Source organism: Biomphalaria glabrata, chromosome 8 (assembly GCF_947242115.1).
Source record: "Biomphalaria glabrata chromosome 8, xgBioGlab47.1, whole genome shotgun sequence".
NCBI classification, from domain to species: Eukaryota; Metazoa; Mollusca; class Gastropoda; family Planorbidae; genus Biomphalaria; species Biomphalaria glabrata.
In genome coordinates, this window is record NC_074718.1 from 25,691,849 (window position 1) to 25,714,331 (window position 22,483).

Below are 22,483 nucleotides of genomic sequence, written 5' to 3' on the forward strand. Positions count from 1 at the left end.
AAGCTCCAGACCTTTGTTAACAGATGCCTACGCCAGATTTTAGGAATTAGGTGGCCAGAAAAGATAACTACTATCGATTTGTGGGAGAGAACTAGACAAAAGCCCATACCCCAAGACATCACAAAACGAAAATGGAGCTGGATAGGACACACCCTGCGAAAAACCAGCTACCAATGTTTCAAGGCAGGCCCTTGACTGGAACCCAAAAGGAAAGAGGAAAGTGGGCAGACCCAAGCAAACCTGGAAGAGGTCAGTCATCAGTGAAGCTGAGGGTACTGGAATGACATGGGAGCAGATGAAGAAAGCTGCTCAGAACAGAGTTCGGTGGAGAGGTGTTGTTGCGGCCCTATGCTCCATTGGGAGTGCACAGGATTAAGTAAGTAAGTAAGTATATATATATATACAAATACTATTATGAACATGAACTTTCGCATTATCGTTCTCATGGTTTTTAAAATGCATTTAATGGATTCAAATAATAAACAAATTTTGCTTTAGAATTGAGTAAGCATGCTTTATGCACATATGTGTAAACCATTTTCAAAACAAGGTTATTTAATAAGGTATCCATTTGCTACTCACAATTATATAACGATACCAAAAGTAAATATTTCTCTCCATTAAATATTACGTTAAAATATTATGACAACCTAAATGTAACAAGTAGATTGATAATTAATTATTCTCTCAGTAGGAGTATCCTCATACAAAGGTCTGTCAGACAGGGCTGTACTTATCCCCCTTCTTGTATATCCTTTGCTTGGAACCCTTCTTGGAATCTGTAAGATCTGACCCATCTATTATTGGGATAAATATACCGGGTCGTTCCTTCTCAACCATCAAAGTCAAAGCCTATGCGGATGATACAACCTTTTTTCCATCTTCACATCAAGATATTGAGAATATACTAAAGAAATTTACACTTTTCGGAGAAGCTAGTGGTTCAAAAATAAATATAAATAAATCCTCTGTAATGGGACTAGGGAAATGAAAATTCAAAGAGAATTGCGCTTTCCGAATTGTTGATAAAATCAAGATTTGTGGTATTGTCTATACCTGTAATCCTTTGTTCTATTGTAAAGACCAGTGGGAGAATATTTTTGTCAAAGCCTCAAACTTAATTAAACTTTATCAGCACACAGGTTCTACAATATTTGGTAGAGCTGTATTGATAAATAGTTTGGTCATTCCAAAGATTGTCTATTTAGCTAACATTACAGAGCCACCTCCTAAATTCATAAACAAGCTGAACAAGTTAATTAGAAGCTTTATATTTAAAAACACTATTAGGAGCATTAAGCACACTACACTCATTCAAAACAAAGAGGATGGGGGGATAAACTTGCAAGAAGTTAAAACAAAAATACATTCGCTAAGGCTAAAATTTGTAGGTCAAGTAGTTAGGAATCCAACAAACTTTCCCTTGACAATTTACTATTATGGTTTAAGATTAAGTAGTCTTCTTCCAATACACAATGATACTCCTCACTATTTTGGTACAGTCACTCATCCATTTTACAGATCTATTTCAAGAATTTTACCTGGTAATGAATATTTAATACACAACAAAACCAAAGAATCATACACAACACTTAAAAAGCTGTTACAGGAAAGCCTAGTGAATAGGATTAAGTGGGGGAGAGTTCTTGGGGTGACAGAATTCAAGGACACATTCATAAACCTACACAGTAAACATATCCCACCAAAAGCTAGAGAGATTAGTTATAGACTTATCTTTGGGATGACCCCAATGGTTAGAAGACGGGCAAATGACTGTGAATGTATATTATGCCACCTTGAAAATGCTGATAACGAGAAACATATGTATTTGGAATGTCCATTATTCCTTCAAGTTAGAAGTACTGTAATGGACCTATTGGAAGCAAACTGTGGCAATTATGTAAATGTTAACTTGTCTATTATTTTAAACAAGCTGCCAAAACTAAAAAATAAAATGATACATAACTTTAACTTGATTATTGTTTCCGAATACAGGAATGTTGTTTGGGCTAGCTGGCTCAAATGTCTACATAATAATAAGGTGTTTGATCCTAATCACTTGGAATTAACATTTAGAAAAATAATGGACTTAAGGGTAGAGAATTATCTAGTTTGATTTTCATATACCTGTACAATGCTCATGTAGTTTTTCAGAAATAGGGTGTTGGGGGGTTGGGGGTCAGGGATATCTGATATTGTGTTGATTGTTCTGGAGTAGAGTATACTTGTATCATTTTTCTGACTTTAGGGGGTTCATTGGTTAGGTAGTATGTCTTTGATATTAAATAATATTCCTATTACTGTTATTATATTTTTAGGTTAATCACTTTTCAATTGTTTATGATTTAATACTTGTGAATTAAGATAACTTACAAATAAAAACATATTATTAAAAAAAAAAAAAAAAAAGACCACAAAAGAGGCAAGATGGCCCATAAAAGAGGCACATCAAGCCCAAAAAAGAGGCAAAGAAAAGAGGCCTAAGGCCCAAGGATTCCTATGATGATAAAGCTAAAACTGAATATCGCAAATTCTGAGGTTTCCTTTAGTAAAATATTATGACAACCTAAATGTAACTATATGCATTGCTATGTTTTGCAATCATTGTACTTTAAAATGTAAGTACTTAATTTGTACGCTTACTAATAAAATATGCATCTTTTTGTTATTAAAAAAAAAAAGCCCAATAAAGAGGCCAATAGCCCAAAAAAGAGGCAATGCCCAAAAAAAGAGGCAAAGAAAAGAGGCAAAGGCCCAAGGCTTCCTAGGATGTAAACAGCTCGACAACTGAAGTCAAAAGCTAAAAAGCTGAGGTATCGTAAAAAAATAAAAAATATGACAAATCCATGGTTTAAACCCGGGGTCGGCAACCTGCGGCTCGCGAGCCACATGAGCTCTTTAATTCCATACGCAAATATTATTTATTTTATCGAAATTTGTTTTTGAAAAGTTTGAATCGTTGAATTAGAATTAGGCACCGAATATATCTCTCAGCCACTTGTACTCACTTTTCACCACACGCCTCCCCCATTACACGCGTCGTGACTGTTGTCAGCACATCGGAAGCTCTCGGTCGTCGTCGGATGTTTCTAAGTAGGTTTTAATTCACTTTCGACGCAAGACGAATTGGCATCTTCACCACTTGCTTTGGCTGAGACGTATAGTTTGTTGTTTCAAGTAAATGAGTTAGAAGCGATTATATTCTAAAAGCTAGAAGCAATGTACGAGTAATGCTAATATGGCAAGCTTTGCGGTACCACTAGAAATTGCTCAAAAAGGCATAGATGTCAAAGACTGCTTCCTTCGTGCATCTGAAGAACTGTTTCGTGATTTCAAATCTTGAAACACACACAAAAAAATCAAAGATTTGCCACTATCTGCTAAAACAGTACAAGATAGAATAGCTAACATGTCTACAAATGTAACATATTTGCAGGTGGAAGATATTCAACTTTCTTCTGTCTTATCACTTGCTATAGATGAGTCTTGCAACATAGTGACACGGCACAAGTAGTCCATTTTGTCAGGTATATGTCTTCCCAAAGGTCCAAAAGAAGAACCTTTAGGATTGCTACCGCTCCCGGGACAAACCAAGAAGATGCAGCGCATGCCGTGCAAAAATATCTTGAAAACATTAAGATCGATTTTAAATAAATCGTTTCAATAGCTACTGATGGACCCACAAGTATGACATGAAAAAAATAAAGGGGCAACACCGATTCTTCGGAGCAAAATAAACCATGAAATTCTTACGTTTCACTGATTAATAAACCAAACCAAGAAGCACTTTGTGCCCAAACATTTTTGGCCAAAATAGTTGAGGTCATGAGTTTGATAATGAAGATTGTTAACCGCATCAAAAGCATTCTACCATCGTCAGTTTAAAGAATTCTTAAAGGAAATGGAGACTCTTTCTTCCCAATAAAGTGAGATGGCTTTCCAAAGGTTAAAACATTTTGCTTTGTGCTTGAATAAATACATTCCTAAATGATAAAGACATTAATCACCCTGAATTAGAGAAAAACAAATGGTTGCAAAAAAAATATATATGGTGGATATAACAATGAAACTAAGTAAGCTGAATGTAGAACTGCAAGGAAAGTAAAACCCAGTCTATGTTTTGGTAGAAGAATAGTTTGTTTTAAAGAAAAAAAATATTTTTGCAGAAGATATTCAGAGCGGCAAGTTACTTCATTTTCAATGTCTAAAACAGTATCGCGATAAAATCAGTGCAACTTTTGACACGAATTACTTCAGCACAGTTGTAAAAAAAATCAAAGATGATTTTCTTGATAGATTTGAGCAGTTCAAAACCAACCAATCTAGCATTCCAAGTAAATCCTCTTAACACAAACAGTAACGAAATACACATTGATTATTTTGGAATTGATACTGGATCTCTTGGAATGCAATTGGTCGATTTTAAAAGTAAAGTTTTGTGTAGTGGAAAATTTACAGAGTAGAAAATCAAGTTGGAAACGTTGGGGGGATGGGGGGGTGTATCTTACGCCGTGGGTTGACTATCTATATATCTAATTCTCTGCATGGCTCAACAGTTTGGACAAGAAGAAGAAGTAAAGGTAAGATCACTTTTTATTTTTGCAAGTCGGATGGATAGAGTTACCCTACGAAAAAAAAAGGAGGGGGGGGGGGGGAGAACAAGTAGTATTCAACCGTCACAAAAAAGCATGGCCGGACTTAACCGTTGTGACCAAGTAGTCATGGAAAGATCACTCTTTTTTATTTCTACCCCACGTAGTTTTAGCGGTGAAAAAAAAAAGGGAGGGGAGGAGAACAAGTAATCTACTCTGTATTCACCCCTCACTAAGTAGCAGGGCGGACTCAACTGTTGTGGGGCCCTATGCGAAACGGATTTCGCGGGGCCAAGTTTGGGTAAGGATACGGATAATAAGTGAAATTTAGGAATTTGTATTAGAAAATAAATTTGTCTTTGCATTTCATTCATTCTTTACTACGTACATAGCTACATTACGAGCCTTGCGTGTAGTGAAGTCATACAGCATGTTATAAAAATTTTATTACCGACGCTTGCTCAATAGCAAGAATTACCAAATATTTCAATCTATCTACGAAAATTGTTGACCTCAAGTAATTCTTCATTAGTTTGAGGCGCGAGAAGCTTCATTCATCAAATTACACAATTACAGGTAATGCATAATGCCGTTTTTATTTATCGCGCGTAGGATTGGCGTTTTCCATATTGAATGTTACCCCAAAATGACAATTTTTGCAGGAAATTTATATGAGTTTTCCAAAGAATTTAATAATTTTCGGATATTTTCAGGACTTTTTCGTATATTTTGCAGTTTCGTGAGATTTCCAGGAGCTCCTGGTAAATCGACAGGAGGCCGCGGGAAATCTGTTATAAGTTATAAAATGGTTTAATTTAATAATTTATACACTTAGAATTAGCACGGGACCTCTGAAAGCGCGGGGTCCACTGCGGTCGACTAGTTATATATAATGTACGAAGTGGTACTCCTCTGTCCAATCTGTTCACCTGGCACCAAATGAGTCTTTAATAAAGTTAGCCTCAGCCAATACAATCAAGGGAAATGGTCTTCAATTAGCGCCGTGAGTCTCTCGTCATCAGCACTTCCGTAACTTCACAAACGTATGTGCCCGTACGAGACATCCGAGAGAATAAAAGAAAGAGGAGGAGGGAGGTGTAAGATGGGTCTATATTTTTTTTTTTAAGAGGACCTTTTCCTTCCCGGAGTAACAACCGCCCGGCAATGGTACTTCGATTATTTATCTCCTTTAATCAATTTCATTAGTCCTCCCTAATTCGACGGGGGACCTTTCCTTGGCGCCTTCAGCTAAATCACATTAGGTGAGCATTGTTCCTGGAGTGTAACGCAATCAGCAGTACGGGGCGGGACTAATGGAATTTGAGGAAGAGAGGAGGAAAGAGTTGGAAGCTGCACACCATTGGCGTGGAGACTGATTGGGTCTCGATTGCAAAGGAACAACGAAGAGTAAAGGGATTTCTCTCCCCTTCCTCCAAAAAAAAATAAAAAAAAATGGTTCGGTAAGTTGGGCTGTAGAAGAGGATTTCTACCGTGGATCTGACTTCGTCCGATGGCTAACAGTGTGTATTTTGTTCAAGGCCCCAAATGACCGGTTTGCTTAAGAGAATTGCGATATACTGATAAACTCTGGACCAGGCTAGACGAGCGTAAGACAAGGATTGCTGATAGTAAATGGATTTCAAACCGTCTCGAGTTTCAGAGCTTTTCGTTAATACCAAAATGGTTATTTCATTGGTTTCCAGATGACTACAAATCGTCTCAAAGATACAAGTGGTGCACTTGAAAGAAGGTACTCTTCTCTGGCAACAAGCTGTGTATCAGAACTTGAAGTATTGTTTTGAACGAGATATTACACAAAAATGAATTTAAATAGCTAGAAGAATGAGGACTTGAACAAAACAATGGAAAGGTTAAACCAAGGTTACACGACAACGAGTTAAGATTTATATGAAACATTTTGGTATTTTCCTATCGTAGAATTCTTAGTCTTACTATTTTAACGCATAATTGAATACGAGATGTAAGTTTTTACTAAGTACCGTGATATACGTATTTTCCTTAGCGACGCTCTATACTTGACACTATGCGCGACATTTAGGGACGTCACAAATAGTGTGGCTCAGTTTGTTTTGTATTTATTACAAAACGTTTATCAACTCACTCTGTCTGTCTGTCTAGTAAAAAGTTTGAACATGTATTTTCTTCCTTGTCACATCTCGGATCCAGCTAAAACTTTGCACACATTGCACCTGACTAGACATGAATAAAAAAACAAACAAACAACTAACCAATTAGTTAATTAATTGTTGGTTTTTAATTATTTTGTTTGATAGAGAAGTTAGGGAAAATAAATGCTACTTAATGAGAGATGTGAATGTATGTATGAATTCAATACCCTTATTACGTTTTGACACGTTTTTTCCCCTCTTCCCATTCTCGGATCAAGTTAAAATGTTGCATAATTATTCATAGTCGATGATAATAGACAATAAGCTTTGTTTTTTTAAATATTCTTTTTATATTGCTTGTTTTAATCAGTTGGAATCAGGACTTTTAGGCGACAACATCTAGCGATAGAGACTTCAACTGAGGCCCATTCTACATTAAACTGAAGTTAAATTGTTAAACAGTCTGGACTATTGGTAAATCAATTAGTGGTAATTAATTTAGCTGTATGGGAAATAAACCTAGCAGTATTGAGAGATATTGCGGTGATTGTGCAGTGCTTAACCTTATATATGCTTCTTTTTTTTTTAAAGTATTTTTATATTTAGGCCACACAAAACTAATATCTTTTTCCCTTTCGGGAGCCGCTAAAAATGTAAAACTTTACAAACATGAACTACCATCGGAAGCTCTACTAAAACTAATTCATACAATAAATTTTCACATGTTTTCTTGCTATATTTGTTGACCTATATATATTATACCTAGACTGGAAAACGGAAACAGATTCTTACTCGATAATGATCAGATAACAGACCTATATATAGATTGTTATATACTTAACTTTTTCTCAAGCTGTAAGGGAAGTCCTCCCGTATCTAGGAAAATCGATCTTTTCAGTCCTTGAAAAGTAATGATCTTTAGTTTTCAAAGTTTAGAAATAATGAAATACCATTTTGCAGATTTAATTTGTATTAGAAAGGGCTATTAATCACAAAACTATATATTCACTCAAATATATGAACTAAAGCCATTTCTTGATAGTTTTTATTGAGATAATGTTTTGAAAATCCTAGATAGAAATAATTCACGTCTGTTGATTTTAATTATCTTATGTACATTTAAATGGATTTTTCTAGATTATGTATCTAAAAATTGCAAAATAATAACCATGAGACGAGAGTGCTGTTTTTTTTTCTGTTCAAAATTACATGGGTTAGGGTTGAAAAAAAAACCACTTAATTCTTATAACTACTTTACAAAACAACCCAATGTTTCACCTTTTTAAAAAAGGTTCACGACATTTTCGTTGTGTTAAAAGATCTCCATGTCCAGTCAAGATATAATATATGTATAGATCTGTGGTGAATACCTTATCGATTCTTTTACCAGACAGTTGCTTCTTACACGTTTAATGTTATCTACGATATTGGTGTGAAATTGTAGTCCTTGTGTGCTTGCATTGGTGTTGTGAGTGTATATTAATATGTGTGTGTATATGTATGTATGTATGTATGTATGTATGTATGTATGTATGTATGTATGTATGTATGTATTTATGTATGTATATATATATATATATATATATATATATACATACATAAATCAGCGTCTATTCGTGGCTGTAATTAACTGTAAGTGTCATCACATGAAATCCAAGAAAATGTCAAACTCTACAGTTTCTTCAAACATCAATATTTCGCTGTAGACTTGAAACTGTTATGATACTTCAACTTTGGGAAAACAAAACATAGCAAAGACTCGGAAATATAATTTATGAGGAAGTCATTACGTTCTAAGAGTCTTTTTTTTTTAACAAAAAGCTAACGAGAAATATGTGTCAGCCTTGTATTCTTAACTTGACGAAGAATTGGAAGGGACTGAACAAGATGAAAGGACTAGTCTGACTAACAGTTATTATTATGAAAAAAGCATGACTACCTATCCATATGGTTCTAGTTCAAATTCCGACTCCAATTTTTTTTTCTGAACACCTAATGGCATCACGGAAACCTTCTCCAAGTTACCCCCATTACACCCCCCCCCCCACATGTCTACAAAAGACCATACAGCTTTTGGCATGCCATGAAAAATGCGCTATTACAAAAGTAATTAAAACTAATTTAAAGTATTACACATAGTCCTCTAATGGATCAACAGAAATAATGTCCAACAAAAGAGGTGTAGCATATGAAACAGGCCAAAGAAATAAAAGAAAAAGAACTGATTGATAAAAGACTTCTACTGACTGACTATGTCACTAGATGAGATGCTATCACAATGTTGTGATTCTGGATCTAGCAACCTTTCCCTTCCTACTTGAATGTGCTTGGAATTCCACTTGCTGGTTTGAAAGGAAATATGTAGGTTGTTGGATAAAAGAGGTTAAAAAACAGACCAGTTTCATCTTTACAGTCTTCATGATTTGAGAATCAAGTGTTATGGTTTCACTAGAACCGCATTTATGAAAGAAATCAGAAATCTCCGCTCGTTTTCCTAGTTATACTTTGACAGTGTCTTGGCTTTCAGATAATTCCTGTAGCCTCCTGATAGACACAAAACATGGGTGTAGCAACTATGACACATCAACACATTAAAATATTATAGATGTTTAAGAAGTCATTAATTACAAAAATTTCTATTCACCTTGCATCAAAATATGTTTATGTGTGTGTTCCTCATATAATTTGTGCTTTGTTGTGTAAGTTAACAAAATATTTCTTCAGAATGGGGCTGTACAGTGACATGAACAAAATATTTGAAAAAAGGTGACATGACTCTCCTAAGTCCATTCAATAATTCAGAAAACCTGGTGTATTAAAAGTGAGTGAAGGGGACAAGATCTACACAGATATCTGAGTGAAGTGGACAAGATCTATACAGATATCTGAGTGAAATGGACAAGATCTACACAGATAATTGAGTGAAATGGTCAAGATCTATGCAAGCAATTTTAGAAATGATTTTAAAGCATGAACATTGAGACCGTAGAAATAACTTGAGTCAGTGTCTTGTTCCTTTCGAGACCAGAGTGTTAAAAAATAAATAAAAAGGAGATGTGGTTATTGTTACACTTTGAAGAAGAAGAAGTCGTTATTGTTAAACTTTGAAAGGCAGATGAAGTTATTATTAATTTTGAGAATAGAAGATATGTACTTACCCACTTTAGGTAGACAGCATATCCAAAGAAAGAGAATGTAAAGCTCCATGGTGGTGGTTCCAAGATAGAATATTTTCTGAAGCGTTTCCCTCGGGTAAAGAGGACCTCAAAAGTTAATTTTATCTTGCAGGAATAAATTAGTTACACTTTTCTAAAATGTCCCACAACTGATTAGTTTCTTTTGTTTGTACTTGTAGGAAATATCAGCATTTCTTTTAAACAGTCCAAAGACTATGTTGATACAAAACTGCAAACTATGAAGTAGATGTGATAATTGTCTCCCTTTACATATATCTACGTCGAACTGAAATCTGTTCTTTTAACATTTCAGAGTGTAATCGTGTTTGTGTGATAGAACTACGATTACAGTTACAACTTTCAATAAATGTCACGATACTTTCATTTAGTTCATTTTGTTTTTGTAATCGATCATCTGAAGAGCCTCTCCGTTGTGGTATTACTATGATATAAACTATTTTGTAGATATTATAGTAGTCGAATATTTTAAAAGAGTTGGTTTGATGTGTTGAAAACTGCTTTTTATTGGATTCAGTACTTGTTTGTGTAACCGAGCATTGCTAATTAAATTTAAATCTAAATTAAAAAAAAAACGACTTCTGTGGAGGGTGATTTCAACTTCTTTCTTTTTTCCCTCTGAAGTGTTTTGCCGATAATAATTTAGACACACTTCGTTTTTTTTTTCACGTCTTTTATCGTTTCAAATTTTATACAACTAAATTAGTTCTAGACGTCGTTTTGTTTTTAGTTCTTTTATGTGTTAAATGTCACACAGATATGCTACTAACAATTTAGACAAAGGCCTTTTATTTAGGTCCTTTACCACGTCAAATCTCATACAGCTAATATTAGCTTAGACAAATTTTCTTTCATTTTCTTTTAAATCGTAACAATTATCATACAGCTAACTTGTAATTATATTTGTTGTGTAGAATATCCAAAGGAAGATGATATAGAAATCCATGTTGCCTGCAAGTGGTAGCTCCAAAAATTTCTGAATTTCTTCCCTAAGTTAAAGAATACTCCTGTGACGTGACGCTGGAAAAGGTCCAATGATGACATCGCTCTGTGAGCTGAAAACAAAAGCAAAAGAACATGAATTATAAGTGGAATGGACATTTTTCTTTTAAATTACACTCAAAACTTATGCGACTGGCCAGTGTTTGCCAGTATCAATGTTTGCCTATGCCAATGTGTGAGAGAGACCGACACGGCGCCCTAACAGTTTGCCTATGCCAATGTGTGAGAGAGAAAGAGAGACCGACACAGATGGCGCCCTAACAGTTTGCCTATGCCAATGTGTGAGAGAGAAAGAGAGACCGACACAGATGGCGCCCTAACAGTTTGCCTATGCCAATGTGTGAGAGAGAAAGAGAGACCGACACAGATGGCGCCCTAACAGTTTGCCTATGCCAATGTGTGAGAGAGAAAGAGAGACCGACACAGATGGCGCCCTAACAGTTTGCCTATGCCAATGTGTGAGAGAGAAAGAGAGACCGACACAGATGGCGCCCTAACAGTTTGCCTATGCCAATGTGTGAGAGAGAAAGAGAGACCGACACAGATGGCGCCCTAACAGTTTGCCTATGCCAATGTGTGAGAGAGAAAGAGAGACCGACACAGATGGCGCCCTAACAGTTTGCCTATGCCAATGTGTGAGAAAGAAAGAGAGACCGACACAGATGGCGCCCTAACAGTTGGCCTTTGCCAATGTGTGAGAGAGAAAGAGAGACCGACACGGCGCCCTAACAGTTGGCCTATACCAATGTGTGAGAGAGACCGACACGGCGCCCCAACAGTTTCCCTATGCCAATGTGTGAGAGAGACCGACATGGCGCCCCAACAGTTTCCCTATGCCAATGTGTGAGAGAGACCGACACGGCGCCCTAACAGTTTCCCTATGCCAATGTGTGAGAGAGACCGACACGGCGCCCTAACAGTTTCCGAGGACGATTCAAGTTTATGTAAAGAAATGACGATTCAAAAGCTCAACAAAAAGTTGATGAAACCACGTGGTCACGATATACTGTCGATTGTCAGGACAGATTCGCAGAGACAGAAGGGAACTCGCGATTTTAATTACGTATGCTAACCTTAGTTCTTCTTCCTCAATAGTGCATTCATTCAGTTTAGAATGTAATAATATATTGGTGGATCCCGCAACAAGAGTTCTTAGTGTATTTCAATCGTCTTGGCTTAAATGCCGTTCATTTCATAATTACAGCCTCTCAACTTTCGAAAGACTCGGTCTGATAGGGTTAAATCGTAAGTCATTGTTTAGTGAACGTGCCTTTATGTTTCGAAATCAAAGAAAACAATTAATTATCAATTATTAATTGACTAATTGGTTAATTTTTGGCGGCCCCCGAAAAGGGAAAAGACGCTATTAGTTTTGTGTGGTTTGTCTGTCTGTCCGTCCCGTTTAGATCTCGTAAACAAGAAAAGATATCGAAAATCCGATATCATGATATTCTAGACCATTAAAAGTCCTGAAGCAACGGTTACTTTTTTCTTTTCAAAAAAGTGAAAATTTTAATTTTTAAAATCAACTATGCAAGTAGTTTTTTTTTTCATAAAATTACACCATTTTTACAACTATTCACTATTAATAGTAACAAACACTAGAAACTATTTAGTATTGACCATACACATTATGCATCTATCCAAACGGTTTTAGATTACTTTTTTTACATTCTATCATACTAACTACTATATTTATAAAAAAAAAAATAATTTTACTTTTATTTTTGAAGAGAAAGAAAATAAAAATCAAATTTGTATGCATATAAGCGGAACATAATTTAAAACAACAATTAATAAGTAGTTTCTCATATTATCGGGTGAACTGAAACTGGATACAATAAAACTGGAATATTTAACTAAAAGAATGAGAAAATGTTTTTTTTTACGGAAATGTTTTGTTTTTTTTTTGTCTTGAGGTTTGAATAAGTTATTGACACTCACAGAACAATTATATCAATTAGATACTCATTATATGACATCAGTTAGGTCAGATTCACATCGCACTTCTCCTTCATTTTCATCTATCCCTTTGTCTGCTGGACCGTTGGGGCACCACACAGGATCTGTCAACCTTCTTTCTCCATTCTTCTCTGTCATTTGCCTTTGATAGAATTTCATTCTGATATTCTATCTAAAAATATTGAAACCTGCCTTTTTACCTGCCTGGGTGGAACACCTCGGGGGCCGATTTTGAGTTTGTTGTCACACAATCTGTCTTTGTAACCTTGTTTTTTTTTTAATTGATTAATGATTTGTTAGGCACACTCAATAATTTTTTAAAGTTTGAACTTGATTCGAGATTGGTCTGGGAGAAATAACGTTGACAATGTGCTAACGTGACAAAACCCTATATATTTGCCATGTATGTGATTATTGAAGGATTAACTTGATTCGAGATTGGTCTGGGAGAAATAACGTTGACAATGTGCTAACGTGACAAAACCCTATATATTTGCCATGTATGTGATTATTGAAGGATTAACTTGATTCGAGATTGGTCTGGGAGAAATAACGTTGACAATGTGCTAACGTGACAAAACCCTATATATTTGCCATGTATGTGATTATTGAAGGATTAACTTGATTCGAGATTGGTCTGGGAGAAATAACGTTGACAATGTGCTAACGTGACAAAACCCTATATATTTGCCATGTATGTGATTATTGAAGGATTAACTTGATTCGAGATTGGTCTGGGAGAAATAACGTTGACAATGTGCTAACGTGACAAAACCCTATATATTTGCCATGTATGTGATTATTGAAGGATTAACTTGATTCGAGATTGGTCTGGGAGAAATAACGTTGACAATGTGCTAACGTGACAAAACCCTATATATTTGCCATGTATGTGATTATTGAAGGATTAACTTGATTCGAGATTGGTCTGGGAGAAATAACGTTGACAATGTGCTAACGTGACAAAACCCTATATATTTGCCATGTATGTGATTATTGAAGGATTAATTTCCCTTGTTGGTATCAAAGAAAATAATTGAATACCAATAATTATTTGGCTAATTAAAAATAATTGTTTAAATTTTAACTTTATCCAAGAATGGGCGTGTGAGTCAGTGTGAGAAGTAGCGTATTCAGATATTATAACAGATAGAGTGTTTTAATATAAGCTTCATAATAACAAAACAATTGACTTAGTCTAGACGTACCCTTGATGCTGATCTATAAATCTGACAGTAAAAGTAAAATGTCAACAGTCTTATGCAAACCGCATAAAGTATCAAATCCAATCGATTTTTTTTTTATTAATAACCTTTTGTTTTATTTTAACAGTAGAATATCACAAACAACAAAGCTATGTATGTACATACTGGTGTTGTACTAGCTAAAAATAACCATTATGTTTGGGAAAAAGGGAAATAACTGAGTTATATTTTTAATCTCGTACATTTTGTTAATTCATTTTGCGTTTTTTTTTTGTTTTTTTTTGTTTGTAGCTAGAGGACGACGAAAGTAGAAAGAGTGGGGGAATGCACGGCGTGGTTGTAGAAGTTATTATAGCAGAACAGACTCTAGAGGGTTAACAGATTAGACATTTAGAAATTAGTTCTATTTGGAACTTGGCTGAGTCTTGATGAAATCTATTGATCTCGTGACGTTTTGGGCGTGATTTGATTAGAGCTATAGTCATAGTCCTATTCTGACTATCTATCTATCTATCTATCTATCTATCTATCTATCTATCTATCTATCTATCTATCTATCTATCTAATTAGCTAGCTCGTTTATATCCTGCTGTAACTATGTATTTATATAGGCCTACAAAGGATACTCTTTCTATAACGTTTTGTAATAAGTAAATAATCGTTCTTCATGTCTCTAGTAATTCGTAAACTATTAGTGATTCATTATATAGACGTGTTTAGTGTTTCCAAAGTTATTAGTTATTCCTTATACAGCCGTGTTTACTCATCTCTATGTTATTGGTGATTCGTGTAGATCTGTGCATCTAAGATTATCATACGCCTAGTGTTTCATGCGTCTGTACAGCGCGTCTCAAAGAGAAGCGCCCTATGGGCTACATTCGAACCAGAAAAATACTGGATCAAAGAAACGTCCAGACAGACAAAGTGTGAAGAAACGAAATAAAAAAAAAAGCCCCCCCCCCCCCCAAAAAAAAAAAAAAACCCGCGCCTCCCATTCTATCGTCCCTCCCAAAATGATGTCGCTAGTTTGAAAAGGTTTTTGAATGGTGACGCTTTTAATGGCACTGATATTCCACAAGAGTTTGAATATTGAACACTTTTCTAGAGACTATAAGAACGGAATGAAAGTGACATCAAACTCACAACATTGCTTGGATGATGGAGAGAGAGGACGATGTTCAATCTGTACGGAGAGAGGGGGAACTCCCTTTTTACCCAGTTTTTAGTCAATAGAAACAAAAGTATTAAAATAAAAGATTATCCCTCCCATGGTAAATATTTACCGATTACTTTTTTTTTCTAAACAAGGGTTATTACTCTACACAGGGGCAGATAAATAGGATTTTTTTTCTTTAAGTATTAATTTACGTGACTACATTTGAATCCTAAAATAACTCGAAATACCAATAGTTCTCAAAATAAATTTCATTAATGGTCAAAAACATTAAAAAACTCAAATTAGCTACATCTAATTTTTTTTATTAATAAAAAAAAAAGTAATACAGTGTGTCTCAAATATTCAGACCCAAAAAAAAAATAACTTTTTAATTCATTGATATCTCAGGCTTTTATTTCAAAAATGAGCCGCCCATACGCTTTGTATTTATGCTAAACCTCTAGAGTACACATATATATATATACGGAAAAGGTTGTCGTATCGATATAGCTGAGAACCATTGAACATTATTTGCACAGAAGCGCGAATAGAGAGTCGTGGCAAGGTATGCCCTAACAACAACCTAGAACAAATGCGGACACAATATTTGGCTTTGACATCCACACTAGGGGAGGGTGGGATAGGACTTGTCAGTTTCTGGCTGTTCTAATACAACAGCAAGGTGATGATGGCGGAAGAGGTTCGAACAGGGGACAGCTGGTCGTTCGGCTTGCGAGCTGGACTGTCCTTCAGTCGCTCGATGGTCCCAGGTTCATACCTTGCCATCTGCCATACCCCGTCGTCCTGTGGGAGGTTTGGACAAGGAAGTAAATTATCTTCAACTCTAAAGGAACATTCGAACATTTTACAACAGTCCTGAATACCTTCCACACAACAGCTGTGTTGTTTGAGAAACTCTGTTCGTTAATCAGCAGCTGGGGGTATCATAGGGGCTATCAACAACGTATCATTCGGGACATCCACAATTATCTGTTCACGTTTCTTTGGTCACACTAAATTTAACCTTAGTTTAGTAAGGACTTAGAGTTATTTGCACTGGGCCTCAATTAGTAGGTAATTAACTGCATACAAACATGTTATAAAAGGCCAGTGTCTCATTTATCTTCGCACCTTATACACAGGCAAACAGACGTGCATCCTTTGCAGGTGATCTATGTGAATAAACAGCAGTTCCGAACATGAGTCAATAGGCAGCCATTGAATGATATCTGCAACTCCTTCACACTGATTCACCCTGATTAAATTGACGCTTCTGAGCAGCGATTCTCAAACTTTACCATATTTTAAGGTTTGTACTTAAATAGTGAAGGTATAACAAGCATGTGCGTCCATGCGTTTGGCTGCTTGTGTGTTTGAGAAAGAGCGAGGGTAAGTTAATTTAAAGTAAGAGAGTGAGTGAGTAAGAGTGAATGAGTAGAAAGGGAGAGAGAGTGAGGAAGACAGAGGAGAGAAAGGAGATAAAGTAGGAGAGAATGACATAAAGAGGAGAGATAGTGGAGGAGAGACAGAGATGGAGGAAGAGAGAGTGAGAGTGAGAGAGGGAGGTAGATAGAGAAAGAAGAGAAAATGGGAGTAACAGGCAAAAATGGGAGTAATGATAGACAAGAGAAGGAAACGAGAACATGAAACTAAGGACAGGGGGAAATAAAATGAGATCTATGGGAACAAATACAGCAATAGAGAGACAGAGAGAGAGAAATAGAGAGAGAGAGAAGAGAGAATAAGAAAGCAATGGAGAGAAAGAGAAAGAACGAAAGAGAGAGAGAGAGAGAGAGAAATAGAGAGAGAGAGAAGAGAGAAAGAGAGAGAGTGAGAGAGAGAATAAGAAAGAAATGGAGAGAAAGAGAGAGAACGAAAGAGAGAGAGAGAGAGAAAGAAAGAAAGAAAGAAAGAGAGAAAGAAAGAAAGAGAGAGAAAAAGAGAGCGAGAAAAAGAAAGAAAGAGTAGTGAAGAAAGAAAACTAGACCCAGATCTCTTCTATCACTAATGTTACAAAACTCTAGCACTATACACAATATCAATCTTTCCTAGTGTAGTAGCCCCCATTATAGCATCGCCCGTGATGACGACGGCTCTAATAGTTCGTAATAGCTGGATACCATGGCGGTGTCGGGAAGAGTTCAATACTATACGTACAGCCAAGGGTAATCGATCTGTTGAAATAAACAGACATATCAATATTGGGTGCGACGTTGATGGCCTTTTTATCTGGTTCTAAAGAAGGGGGTTGGGGCGTGTGTTCGTGTGTAAGGGGGTCGGTATTCGGGAGGAGAAAAAAAATGTAAGGATTTCGTTTCAGAGATATATACACCTACCTTGGTATTGATATTTTCTAGAACCACTTGTTGGCTATAACGATTGGGATAATACAATTATATTGACATGTTCATTAGAGCATTTGACTTGCTGACATTATGCATCCTATAATTTCTTTGAAATGATTTTAATGTGGAGAAAATGTGGAGCAGTTCTCTCGCCATATATTGTCAAGGTTTCCCTTCCCTCTGTTACTTGAATTGCACTCATTATTTGTACGACCTTTCACATGCCGTGAAATCAATATCTATCTATCTATCTATCTATCTATCTATCTATCTATCTATCTATCTATCTATCCTATCTATCCAATCTATCCATCTATCTATCTATCTATCCTATCTATCTATCTATCTATCTATCTATCTATCTATCTATCTATCTATCTATCTATCTATCCTATCTATCCAATCTATCCATCTATCTATCTATCTATCCTATCTATCTATCTATCTATCTATCTATCTATCCTATCTATCCAATCTATCCATCTATCTATCTATCTATCTATCTATCTATCTATCTATCTATCTATTTATCTATCTATCTATCTATCTATCTATCTTCTTGTCTGTCTGTCTGTCTGTCTGTCTGTCTATCTATCTATCTATCTATCTATCTATCTATCTATCTATCTATCTATCTATCTATCTATCTATCTTCTTGTCTGTCTGTCTGTCTGTCTGTCTGTCTATCTATCTATCTATCTATCTATCTATTTATCTATCTATCTGCCTATCTATCTATCTATCTATCTATCTATCTATCTATCTATCTATCTATCTATCTATCTATCTATTTATCTATCTATCTATCTATCTATCTATCTATCTATCTATCTATCTATCTATCTATCTATCTATCTTCTTGTCTGTCTGTCTGTCTGTCTGTCTATCTATCTATCTATCTATCTATCTATCTATCTATCTATCTATCTATCTATCTATCTATCTACCTATCTATCTATCCATCTACCTATCTATCTATCTATCTATCTATCTATCTATCTATCTATCTATCTATCTATCTAAATATCTATCTATCTATCTATCTATCTATCTATCTATCTATCTATCTATCTATCTATCTATCTTCTTGTCTGTCTGTCTGTCTGTCTGTCTGTCTATCTATCTATCTATCTATCTATCTATCTATCTATCTATCTATCTATCTATCTATCTATCTATCTATCTATCTATCTATCTATCTATCTATCTATCTGTCTGTCTGTCTGTCTATATATCTGTCTATCTGTCTGTCTGTCTGTCTGTCTATCTATCTATCTATCTATCTATCCGATCCGATCAAGGGCGGACTGGGTGTCAAAATCAGCCCTGACAATACCATACCATCCGGCCTACAATGTCATTGCCATACGATGTACATGTATTGCATTTCTATCCAAATAGACTTCTATCCAACAAGTCTTCTATCCAAAAAGATCTATCCCAAAAGACTTCTATCTTAATAGACTTCTATCCCAATAGACTTCTATCCAACAAATCTTCTATCCCAATAGACGTCAATCCCAATAGACTTCTCATAAATAAAAAAAATGAACAAAAAATATGTGTTCATTCAGTGATATTTCTGGAGAAAATCAATCATTGTAAAAAATTCGCCGTCCCCCATTAGTATATGATTGATTGATTGATTTCTCAGGGAATACCAATACGTCGAGAAGTTAGCATTACGTTTTGTCCCCGGCACGATTCGGGCGCCAACTCATCAGAAGAGATAAAGCGAATTTCTCCCCAGCACCCTTCTAGCAGCCTGTTGTCACCTTTACAATCGCTATTGACGCCTAAGCGAGGACGGGGGATGGGAGGGCGCTTCATCGGACTGAGCCGTAAGGTATGGAAGGGGGGGGGGGGGAAGAGGGCGAAGACGAAGACAAACTTGAGGGCGTGCTAGGGGACAGGAGCTCTGAGGTTACAGAGTCACGTCGCGCGGCGTATGCTGTGAGAGGGGGCGCCCCAAATAAGAGGCACGTACAGTCATTACTTAGATTGGAGAGCGGATGTTATAGGCAACCCCCCGATCACTTAGACTAATTACATAAATAGGCGCTGGTAATGACAAATGGGTTATTCCCGAAGATTGACCCCCGCTTCTTTTTTTTCCCCCTTTTCCAACGCGTGTGTAATGCATCAATGACAGAAATAGCGTTCAATCGGTTAAACTGACCCTCTAGATTAACCTGGAGTGTTGGCTTATTCTGTTATTGATACAGATTTTCTGTTTGAAGATTTATAGAGTCGATTTTTAAGAAGTGTGAAACGGGGAACTAGTGGAGCTTTATTCACTAAATCTAATCGCAGTAATCTGCTCTTTGTCTACATTTTGATAATCAAGCTCCGGTTTGCTATCTTTAATTAATATAATACACTAAAAGAGAAAAAAAAAGAGAAAGCAATGTAGAGAAATATAGGAACGATAAAGGAGCCTGAAGAAAACCCTCATAGAATGAAAAGAGAGACATTGAAAGAGATGTTGTAATAGTTGACAAACAAATATACAAAAGTATGCACAGAATGAAAGATCACTTTACCAATTATATAATAATACAATTACTTTTTGTGGAACAGTTTAGGAATTCAATTTCGTAATGATGAGAAGTGCACACAAATTAACAATAAAAAAGATTACAAAGACAGTTTGTGTGGAAACACAAACTCAAAATCAGCCCCCGAAGTGGTCCACCCAGGCAGGCTTCAATATTTTCAGAAAGAACATCCGAATGAAATTCTATCAAAGACCAATGAGAGATAAGATTGGAGAAAGAAGGTTGACAGATCTTGTGTAGTGCCCCAACGGTCGAGCAGATCAAAGGATAGGTGCAAGTGAATGCAAAGTTAGATGTGAACCTGGCTTAACTAGTTCCCCTTTCAGACCTTGTGGTCTATAGGTCTGATGTTGTAAAGTTCATCTGTTTTTGTGGCCTACTAGGGGGTAGCCAGGACAACGACCAACCGCCTTTACTTTTCCCCAACTAATGTCAGGTACCCATTTGAGCTGGGTGGACTCAGAGGCGCTTAAAGATTCCGAAGTTGAAAATCTTCACCAGGATTCGAACCCGGGACCCCCGGTTCGGAAGCCAAGCGCTTTGCCGCTCAGCTACCGCGCCTCCCCTGGCATAACTGAAGTGTTATAATTAATGTAATTATTTTGAAAAGACTCAATCTCTTATTCGAAACCTCAAAAAAAATATTTTTATTCAGTACTGAAGAGATTACATTGCCAACAACACATAAGACACTAACATAAGTTTACGGTTTACACAACAGTTCACGTTGAATTGTTCATAAAATGTCCAAACTTGACGATTACTGTGTTGTCCATTGTCCTATGTTGTAGACGAACGAAGTTATTGGGATTCATTCGGAAGGATCTTTTTTTTTTTTCAGTAGAGGAGATTACATTGCCCACAACACATAAGACAAAATAGAGTGACATTGTACAACACCGTTACATACAAAAGAAAATGCAGTTTACAAGATTACCATTTGTTTCAAATTAGGTCTAACTTATAATGCATACTAAATAGCTTTTTCTTTTTAACAAACTGCTTGCATAAGTGATTTAAAAAATTAGATTTTTCGCTTTCAGGAAAAAAAAAAGTAGCCGTTGCATCAGAACTTTGAATGGTCTAAAATATTGTGATGTCGGATTTTCAATATCTTTTCTAGTTTACGAGATCTAAACGGGACGGACGGACAGACGGACAGACATTTCACACAAAACTAATACCGTCTTTTCCCCTTTCGGGGGCCGCTAAAAATCAAAATAAGTAGCTTGGTAATACTTCCATATTTTGTATAGGTTACCTGATAGCTCTACATCGAAGGCTTTATTTATGAAACTCCTCTACAGATAATGTATTTATTTGTTTTTTTTTTTAAATATGTCTTGGGGTCTAAAAATAAATCACAGTAATGTGCTCCTAATTACGCTTTGATTTGTAACAACCAGTTCACGCTCATTAAGTAGTATACTTCATTAAGAGAGAAAGACTATGAATAAAAATGTCACGATAAACCAAAAAATAAATAATTCAAGCACGCTAAATTGAACGTCAACGTTGTCAACTGAACAAAAGCTAACAAAAGAAACAGGTTAGAAAATTCGCTTCTGTAGTGCTAATAGGAGCAAAAACAATATCATAAAATAAAGAAACATAACTTGGCTACACTTTCTTTATTATGTAGGCCGGTTGGACCGAAAACCTAGCTATTTAGGCATAGGTCTTTATGTCTCCGATTTTAGAATTCTTTGTGGTAGCGATAGAATGGAACTTAAAGAAACAGGTTAAGAGATGACAAAATAAAAGAAGATTGGGAGAGATATTGAGACAACATAAACAATGTCAATGCTACTAGATCGGTCAGGACAGTTGAGGACAGGTTATATGTGTACTCATTTTACGTGACCATAGTGGACTTTCTTGGTAAAGTTGTCTTTCAAAGTTCAGTTGAATATGACATTTGTTTGGCAAAGAGACACATTGAAGGGTTATACATTTATGCGAGCATCTATAAAAGTTCAGTTATCTGAAGAATGGGCTAAAATTTGTTGGAATCTTACAGACTTTAGGACTGAACCATATAGTTATAAACATTGAATATTGCATTTGGATTTCATTGCAAAAATGGGATATTTCCAAATCTTTCATTTTTGTAGCCAATTTATTTTAGCAGGTCCGGGTTTAGCAGTGCGCGCGGCCCTGGACGAGTGTCATAAGCGTGGCTTAACCCTAACCCAAAATGGCATAGTAAGAACGGCCATAATAATTGGTATCGACTTCTGAGAGGCTTCGACAATAATTAGCAAGAAGTCGTCGTTATAGTAGACTTACTTACTTAGACTTAGGTCCTCCCGCGCCGTTCGGCGCACTGGGCGGCAAGTT

At 36.0% G+C, this 22,483-nt stretch overlaps 1 protein-coding gene across 1 annotated transcript in view; it reads right to left on the reverse strand.

Moving 5' to 3' along the window:
* LOC106052237 (uncharacterized) overlaps positions 1 to 22,483 on the reverse strand; it is a 131,692-nt gene that overhangs the window by 55,343 nt on the left and 53,866 nt on the right. The window contains exon 2 of the mRNA XM_056038186.1: positions 9,880 to 10,970. Within this exon, the coding sequence (XP_055894161.1) occupies positions 9,880 to 9,928 (49 nt within the window). The 5' untranslated portion in view covers positions 9,929 to 10,970. The remainder of the gene's footprint in view (positions 1 to 9,879; positions 10,971 to 22,483) is intronic.